General features: G+C 72.1%; 1 protein-coding gene across 1 annotated transcript; it reads left to right on the forward strand.

The window, feature by feature from the left end:
* Positions 1 to 3,480: 3,480 nt before the first annotated feature.
* ABCB8 (ATP binding cassette subfamily B member 8) lies at positions 3,481 to 8,588 on the forward strand. Its single transcript, XM_027730463.2, has 16 exons — positions 3,481 to 3,594; positions 4,361 to 4,679; positions 4,994 to 5,149; positions 5,228 to 5,322; positions 5,395 to 5,500; positions 5,580 to 5,741; positions 5,829 to 5,914; positions 5,987 to 6,084; positions 6,167 to 6,272; positions 6,379 to 6,412; positions 6,498 to 6,634; positions 6,730 to 6,824; positions 7,017 to 7,150; positions 7,232 to 7,379; positions 8,000 to 8,250; positions 8,328 to 8,588. The coding sequence occupies exons 1-16, from the start codon at positions 3,518 to 3,520 to the stop codon at positions 8,406 to 8,408; spliced, it is 2,085 nt and encodes a 694-aa protein (XP_027586264.1). The 5' UTR covers positions 3,481 to 3,517; the 3' UTR covers positions 8,409 to 8,588.
* Positions 8,589 to 8,896: the final 308 nt, after the last annotated feature.

Consider the following 8,896-nt stretch of genomic DNA (forward strand, 5'->3'; position numbering starts at 1 on the left):
GGAGTGCCGTGACCAGGCGGCACAACCAGACCATGCCCGCCAGCACCAGCAGGAACAGCAGCCACCCACTGCCACGGAGCCTGTGGGGACACAGATGTCACCCGTGCCACTAGGCCCCCCCTATGGCCACCTGCTGCCAGGGAGTCTTTGGGGACAGTGCCACTGGGATCCCCCACGTTCACGCCAGCAGGCCCAGCAGCCACCTGCTGCCACGGAGCCTGCTAGGGGCACACGTCACCCACAGCACCGGGACCCGACTGGGCCACACCAGCGGCACCGAGACCCCCATGTGGCCACGCCACCAATGCCAGCAGGGACAGCAGCCACCCGCTGGCACACGTGTCACCTGCAGTGCTAGGACCCCACGTGTCACCCACAGCACCGGGCCCTGCCCAGCCCCCGTGGCCCTGCCCACCTGCGGGCGCACTGCGGGGCGGGCAGCACGGCGTCGGGCAGCGTCACCTTGGTGTGCTCGGGGACCTGGCTCTGGTTCAGGGGCCGGGTGGCAAACAGGACGTCGTAGTCGACGCAGCACAGCAGGAACGTGCTGAAGGTGACGACGAACAGGAACTGCCTGGGGGGCAGGGGGTCAGCGAGATCCTCGTGTCAGGTCCACGTGGCACCGTGTGCTGACAACGAGGTGTCACTTACACCAGCTCCAGGACATCTGAGAGCACGACGCAGGCGAAGCCGTTCCTCTGGTGGAAATGGTAGATGTAGGGGGGGTTAAGGAACCTGTGAGGGTGTGACAGACCCCACCGTGCCATTCCCCCATTCTCGGGGTCCTCCCATGTCCCTCCATGTTCCCCCACAGTGCCACCAAGGCCTGTGCCAGGATATTTTGGTGAAGAAACTGTCCAGGTCCTTGATGTGGTGCCACGAGTCTGTGAGGGAAACACATGGGGGGTCAGGTGGGAATGGGGTATGGACCCCCCAGCCTGGGACCCCCACCCTGGGAGCCACAAATCCCCACCTAGGACTGCCCTGAGACCCACAACCCCCACCTGGGACCCACAAACCTCCTCACCTGGGACTCATAAACCCCCCACCTGGGACCCCCAGACGGCCCACGGGGACCCCTGGATCCCCTGCCAGGTGGGGCCCCGGTACCTGTTGGCCCCTCGGTGACGTGCAGCAGCAGCTCCTCCTCATCCTCGCCCGGGGGCGAGTCCTCCTCGCAGTCCTCCAGCCGCTGGTATTCCCGGTATTCCGGGTACTCCGGGTCCTTCTCTCCCTGCTCTGCCATCACCTGCGGGGACACCTGTGGGCACCGGCTGCCGCGGTGGGGCGGCCGCGGGGCAGGTTTGGGGCACCGGAAATGCCGCCGAGGTCCCGCAGCGTCACCCGCATGCCCCAAATTCGGGTGGCCTGAGCTGGCCCCGGCCTCGGGCAGGTGACACTACGGGTGACACCGCAGGTGCCACCAGCCTGTCCTGTCCCACCGGCTGAACCAGTGTCAGGGCCTGCCATGACCCCGCGGGGTCCCCTGGGACAGACCCCCCTGCCCAGCCCGAGGGACCCCAATTGACCCCCCCATGCTGTGCTGCCCCCCGCAGTCCGCGTGGGGGGACTGCCCTCCCCATGGACCCGGTACCCACAGCCCCCACATCCCTCATCTCCATAGACCCCCTCTCCACGGTCCCCTGTACCCACAGACCCCCTTTCAGTGCCAGGGGGCAGCAGCCGGGAGCGGGACCAGCTCAGAGCCAGCCCTCCGTCCCAGTGGCCTCTCAATGCCCTGGGGACCCCCTGCCCGGGAGAGGACGGGACTCCCCGCTGGGGCAGGGCAGGACCCCACACCCTCGGGACAGGACCACCCCCCAGAGCAGGGGAACCCCCAGCCCCCAAGGGGAGGACAGGACTCTAAACCCTTGGAGGGGACCGTCGCCCCCCTGGTGACCCCCTCCCCTCGGCACAGGATGGGACCCCCATCCCTGGAGCAAGACAGGACCCCCAACCGCGGAGCACGACGGGACCCCCCCCGGCTCCCCCTCCATTACCGCTGCCCCCGCAGCCCCGCGCGTCACCTGCGTCCCCCGCGGTGGCCGCAGCCGGTGTCCGGCCGGGCCGGTGTCCGCAGGTGACACCGTCCGGCCCCTCCTGTCCGGGGTGACTCACGGCGCGGGGCCGCGGCCGCGGGACTGGTACGGCGGGAGGGACGCGACCCCCACCTGTGCAACACCCCCCCGGGGACAGCGGCCGCGTCCCCCGGGATCGGGTGTCCCGGCGGGTGACACCGGCACGGCCCGCCCCTGCCCCGCACCGGACGGCCAAAAATACCCGCGGGGCCCGAAAATAGCCCGAGACTGTAAACAGTGGGGGGGCAGGGGAGACCCCCGGGCGGGGCCGTGCAGCCGGGACCCCCCGGTGTCAGGGGCCAGAGCCCAGGGGACACGGCACCCGGGGGACACGGCGGCCCCAGGCAATGGCCCCGGTGACCCTACCGGGACACAGGTCTGTCCTCGCGGCGGCACCTTGTCGCACGGGGACCCCTGCGACCCCGCGAGGGACACGGCAGGGTCACACCCCACGGGGACACGTGACCCAAAGGTGACACACGGCTGCCCCGTGGGGACACGGGCGCGGCACGCCGGTCACTCCCGGGAGTGACCCGGACCCCCCGGGGTCACACGCGGGGACTCGGGCACCGCCACATCTGCCCCGGTGTCCTCGTGTCCCCCGGCGTGGGGGTCCCGGGGCGGCGGCCGGGCTGGGGACCCCGGGAAGGAGGGGGGGTTTCCCCGCACCGGGGACAGCGGGGCTCTGCCACCCCCCGTCCCCCTGTCCCCCCCCGGTGTCCACCTCCCGCCTCACCTGGTGGCCGCTCGGCGCTGGCTCGGTCCCCGCCGTGCCCGCCGCTGTCCCTGCCGGTGCCGGGCGCTCACGGGGCCCCGCGCCCGCCCCGGGTCCCGCCGCCGGCCATGGCCGCACCGGCAGCGGCCCCGGGGGGCGGAGGGGGGTCCCGGTGCGGGGTCCGAGCTCCGGCGGGGGGTCCCGGTGCGGGTCCGGGGGGTCTGGAGGCGGCCCCGAGGAGGGCAGGGGTGCAGGGACCAGGAGCTGGAGGGGTCGGGATGCGGAGCCCGGGGAAGGGCCCGAGGGGCTGGTGCGGGGCCGGTGCTGGTGGGGCCGGAGCAGGGCCCGGGCCGCGGTGTTTGGGGCTCCGCCCGCCCGGGGCCGCCCCAGGACCGCCCCCCCGCCCCCGGTTCCACCCCGTGCCGCCCCCGAGACCGCCCTCCCTCCCAGTGCCGCCCCTTCGACCGGTCCCTCCCCGGTCCCTCCCCGGTCCCTCCCCGGTCCCTCCCCGTGCCGCCCCCGGTGCCGCCCCTTCGCCCGGTCAGTCCCCGGTCACTCCCCGCTTCCTCCTCGGTGCCTCCCCGGTGCCGCCCCCCGCCCAGTCCCTCCCGGTGCCGCCCCCGCCCCTCCCGGTGCCGCCCCCGTCCCTCCCGGTGCCGCCCCCGCCCCTCCCGGTGCCGCCCCCGTCCCTCCCGGTGCCGCCCCCGCCCCTCCCGGTGCCGCCATGCCGCTGCCGGTGCTGCTGCTGCGGGCGGCGGGCGCTTGGACCCGGCTCCGACCGCCCTCAGCCCCGAGGCGAAGGTACGGCGGGGGACGGGGGGGTCCCGCGGGGGTCCCGCACTCCCGAATCCCTTGAGTAGGAGGGGAAGGAACCCCAGTTCGCGGTGGACAGAGTCCGGACTTTGGGGTCCCGGGGGAGCAGGGGGGCTGTGGGGGGATCGGGGCTCCCGGGGAGTTCAAGGGTGCGTGGACGTCCCGGGGCAGCGGGGGGGGGTCGGGGGGGCGCGATACAGGGTCAGGTACTGGGGAGCCCCAGAGAGGTCCCAGACTCTTTGCAGTGGGGGGAGCTCGGACTGCAGTCCTGGGGTGTCCCGAGGGGGATCCCAGACTCACAGGTCCCTTGGGACCCCAACTCTTGGTGCGAGGATGGTGAGAGGAACGGGGACTCGGGGATCGTGGTGGGTCTCTGAGGATCCCCGAGGGTCCTGGTGGGCGTCCGGACTCCTGGGTCTCCTCTTGGTGGGGTGTGGTGAGCCTGGACTCTGGAGTTGAGGAGGGTCCCGGAGGGGGTCCTGGACTCCTGGGTCCCTTGGAGGGGGGAACACAACCCTTTGTGGTGGGAGCTGGGACTCTGGGGTCCCGGGGGGTCCCTGGCAGTCTGTGGAGGCTGGGGGGGGTCGGGGCTCCCGGGGTCTCAGAAGCAGGGACATGGGGAGCAGCAGGAGCGGAGTTGGGGTCTCCCCGTGCTGGACAGCCCCAGGCAGTGGGGGGCTGCTGGCCCTGCCGGGGGTCCCCGGGCTCCCTGGGGCTCCCCCCATTGGGACACACTGCTCACTCCTCTCCCCAGTTTCAGGTATGGGGGGGGCCACCTGGGTCTGGCCAGGCCCCCCCGGCTGCCCCCCCGGCTGCCCCCCCAGCTGCCCCCCGCCCCCCCCACCCCCCTGGCCCCCCGGTACCTGCTCCTGGCCGGATCAGCCACGGGCTGTGTGGTGCTGGGGCTGCTGGGCACGGCCACACGCTGCCAGGAGGCCACTGTCCCCCCTGGCCCCACGGTCCCTCCCGGTGTCCCCGAGCCCGCGGAGCCCCCCCCGGAGCCCCCCTTCGACTGGCAACTGTTCTGGACCTTCCTGCGCCCGCAGCTCCTGGCGCTCTCCGCCGCAGTCATGGTGAGCAGGGGCGGGCGGGTGGCCACGGTCCCCTCATCCCCACTGTCCCCGTGTCACACCTGTGCTTGGGGGTGGGACGTGCTGTCCTGGTGCCACAGCACAACGGCCACTGTCCCTGTGCCGGGGCATGATGGCCACTGTCCCATTGCCATGGTGTGACACCTGCCGTCCCGGTGTCACAGCATGACAGTCGCTGTCCCACTGCCACAGCTCTGGCCAGTGGCATTGCGCCTGCTGTCCCCATGCCACGGTGTGACAGCCACCGTCCCGGTGCCATGCCCTGACACCCGCTTTCCCCGTCGGTGTGCCCACAGCTGGCGCTGGGCGCGGCCCTGCTCAACGTGCGCATCCCGGTGCTGCTGGGGCAGCTGGTGAACGTGGTGGCCCGGTGTGCCCGCGGGCACGTCCCCACGTACCTGCGGGAGGTACGGCGCCCGGCCCTGCGCCTCCTCGCCGTCTACTGCCTGCAGGTGAGTGCTGACCTCCCTAAAGGATGGGTGCTGGGGGGCCCGGGGGTGCCCCCGCCCCTCCTGACCCCCCTCCCACAGGGGCTGCTGACCTTCGGGTACATCGCGCTGCTGGCACGTGTCGGTGAGCGGGTGGCCGGCGACATGCGCAAGGCGCTCTTCACCACCCTGCTCAGGTAACCGGGGGGGACGGGGCCGAGGGGGGAGCGGGGGGGAGCAGGGACCCCCACCCACCGCTCCCCCGGCAGGCAGGACGTGGCCTTCTTTGACGCCACGCGCACGGGGCAGTTGGTGACGCGGCTGACGGCCGACATCCAGGAGTTCAAGTCCTCCTTCAAGCTGGCCATCTCCCAGGTGAGGCCAGGCCTGTCCTGGGTGAGCCCGGCGGCCCCCCGGCCCCCAGACCCCCCACCCACCGCCCCCCCCGCCCCAGGGCCTGCGCAGTGGCACCCAGACCGCCGGCTGCTTCGTGTCGCTGTACCTGCTCTCGCCCAAGCTCACGGGGCTCTTGGTCGTGGCGCTGCCGGCGCTGGTGGGCGCCGGGGCCTTCATCGGCGCCTTCCTCCGCAGCCTCTCCCGCCAGGCACAGGAGCAGGTAACCATCTCCCGCCCCCCCAGCCCAGCCCTGCCACCCCCAGGGGCCACAGCCGGGGTGTCCCCACTGTTCCCCCTCTCCCCGCAGGTGGCCAAGGCCACCGTGGTGGCGGACGAGGCGCTGGGGAACGTGCGGACCGTACGCGCCTTCGCCATGGAGGAGCAGCAAGCGAGGTAAGGGGGGAGGGCTTGGGAGGGGCAAGGGGCAACAGGGGCAGTGGGGACCCCAGCCTGTCCCTGCCCCAGGCTGTTCTGTGCCGAGGTGGACCGCTCCGGCCAGCTGAGCGAGCGGCTGGGGCTCGGCATCGCCGCCTTCCAGGGGCTCTCCAACCTGGCACTCAATGGTGAGCGGGGGCCGTGGGATGGGACCTGGGGGGCTGCAGGGCAGGACCCCTTCCAAACACCACCTCTGCCCCCACCCCACAGGCATCGTACTGGGAACCATCTTCGTCGGCGGCTCCCTGATGGCTGGGGATGAGCTCTCACCAGGTGACCTCATGTCCTTCCTGGTGGCCTCGCAGACGGTGCAAAGGTCAGGGCAGGGCCTGGCGTTACCCCGAGTACCCCCAGCACCCCCCATTCCCCACAGCCTGCCCTGGCACAGCCCTGAGCGCAGCCTCTCCCCTTGTGCACCCCAGGTCCTTGGCCAACATCTCCATCCTGATGGGGCAGGTAGGTGGGGCAGGGGCTCCTGGCACCCCCAGGGCTGGGGGTCTGGTTCTGGGGGTCTGAGGGTGCTCCCACTGCCGCCCCGCAGGTGGTGCGGGGTCTGAGCGCCGGCGCCCGTGTCTTTGAGCTGCTGGCACTGGAGCCCCTCGTGCCTCTGCAGGGGGGGGCCTCCATCCCTGCCCACTCCCTGCGTGGCCGCATCTGCTTCCACCGTGTTTCCTTCAGGTGAGCCCCCTGCGGCCCCCCGTGCTGCCCTGCAGGCTGTGGGGCTGGCACCGTGTCCCCGCAGCCCCCACAGCCTCCCTTTCCTCTGCCTACAGTTATCCCACCCGGCCTGGCTACCCGGTCCTGCAGGACTTCAGCCTCACTCTGCCCCCCTGTCAGACTGTGGCCATCGTAGGACCCTCCGGAGGAGGTACCAGCCCACCTAGGACCCTCTGAACCCCCACATCATAGCCCGGCGGGACCTCAGTGTCCCAGCCCCTTACCTCTCCCTGGGCACGTCCTCCTGCACCCCAATCCTCTGCTCGGTGCACCCAGTGGGTGCCAGGGACTGGGACCCCTCCAGTGCTGCCAGAGCCGAGGGGCTGAGGGGTCCCCTCCGTAGGGAAGTCGACAGTGGCGGCGCTGCTGGAGCGGTTCTACGAGCCCACGGCAGGAACCATCACCCTGGACGGGCACGACATTGCCGGCCTGGACCCCTCCTGGCTGCGGGGGCAGGTCATTGGCTTCATCAGCCAGGTGGGGCCAGGAGGGGCCAGGAGGGACAGGTTGGCTGGCTGTCCCCAGGGCTCAGCACTGAGGCCCCGGGCGCTGCCGCAGGAGCCGGTGCTGTTTGCGACGACCATCATGGAGAACATCCGCTTCGGGAAGCCGGAAGCCTCTGATGCTGAGGTGTACGAGGCTGCCCGGCAGGCCAACGCCGACGGCTTCATCCGCAGCTTCCCCCAGGGCTACGACACCGTTGTGGGTACGGCCGGGGCGGGAGGGGGACGGGCGGGTGTGGGACCCTGGCAGGGGTGACCCCGGTCCCATGGCAACACCGTCTGCACAGGAGGGATGGGGTTTGGGTGGGGAGGGTCCCTGGCTCTGGGTTGGGGCTCCTCCCAGGATGGTGCAGCAGTTGTTCCCCCATCCCCATGGTTGTCTCTCCGATCCCGTGCTGTCCCCCCATCCCGCGGTGTCCCCCGGTGTCCCCCATCCCACGGTGTCCCTGTGCTGTCCCCCATCCCGCAGTGTCCCTGTGCTGTCCCCCATCCCACGGTGTCCTTGTGCTGTCCCCCATCCCACGGTGTCCCTGTGCTGTCCCCCATCCCGCAGTGTCCCTGTGCTGTCCCCCATCCCGCGGTGTCTCTGTGCTGTCCCCCATCCCGCGGTGTCTCTGTGCTGTCCCCCATCCCACGGTGTCCCTGTGCTGTCCCCCATCCCGCAGTGTCCCTGTGCTGTCCCCCATCCCGCAGTGTCCCCCGGTGTCTCCCATCCCACGGTGTCCCTGTGCTGTCCCCCATCCCACGGTGTCCCTGTGCTGTCCCCCATCCCACGGTGTCCCTGTGCTGTCCCCCATGCCGCGGTGTCCCCGGTGTCCCGTAGGCGAGCGGGGCGCGGCGCTGTCGGGGGGGCAGAAGCAGCGCATCGCCATCGCCCGTGCGCTGCTCAAGGACCCGGCCGTGCTCATCCTGGACGAGGCCACGAGCGCGCTGGACGCGCAGGCGGAGCGGGCGGTGCAGGAGGCGCTGGACCGGGCGGCCACGGGCCGCACCGTGCTGCTCATCGCCCACCGCCTCAGCACCATCCGCGCTGCCCACCTCATCGCCGTGCTGGCCCGCGGCCGCGTGGCCGAGGTGAGACCAGCGCCGGGGCGGGCGCGGGGGCGGTGCGCGGGCACCCGGGGGTGACACCGCCTCTGCTGTCCCCACAGGCGGGGACCCACGAGGAGCTGGTGCGACGGGGGGGGCTCTACGCCGAGCTCATCCGACAGCAGACCAAGGAGGGGTCCTGAGCGAGGGCCCCCCCGGCTGCTCCCCAATGAACAAAGGAGGGGGCTTGAGAGGGTCCCCCCGCTGTTCCCCAGAGAACAAGGGGGGTGTGCGGAGGGGTCCCCCCGCTGTTCCCCAGAGAACAAGGGGGTGTGCGGAGGGGTCCCCCCGCTGTTCCCCAATAAACAGGGACGGAGGGCGGATGGGGAGCTCTCCTCTGCTCCGGTGGGACGCGGTGTAGGATCCTCCGGGCCGCTCCGGGGCGCCCGTGGCACCGGGCGGGGGCTCGGGGGGGCGGGGCCCGCGCCGAGTGACGTTCTTTTAGTGGGCGGGACTGGCGGCGCTGGCCCCGCCCCCTGCCCGGCCGCGCTGCCCACGGGGGTGGGGGGTCCCCTCTGTCACCCCCTCGCTGGGATGAACCCCCCCGACAAGGGGGACCTCTCTGTGGCCTTCTTGGGGTGGGGACCCCCTGCATCACCCCTGGGATGGGGGGACCGCTGCGTGACCCCCC

The sequence above is a fragment of the Pipra filicauda genome, unplaced genomic scaffold, assembly GCF_003945595.2.
Source record: "Pipra filicauda isolate LSUMZ 115617 unplaced genomic scaffold, ASM394559v2 scaffold78_size3787270_pilon, whole genome shotgun sequence".
NCBI lineage: Eukaryota > Metazoa > Chordata > Aves > Passeriformes > Pipridae > Pipra > Pipra filicauda.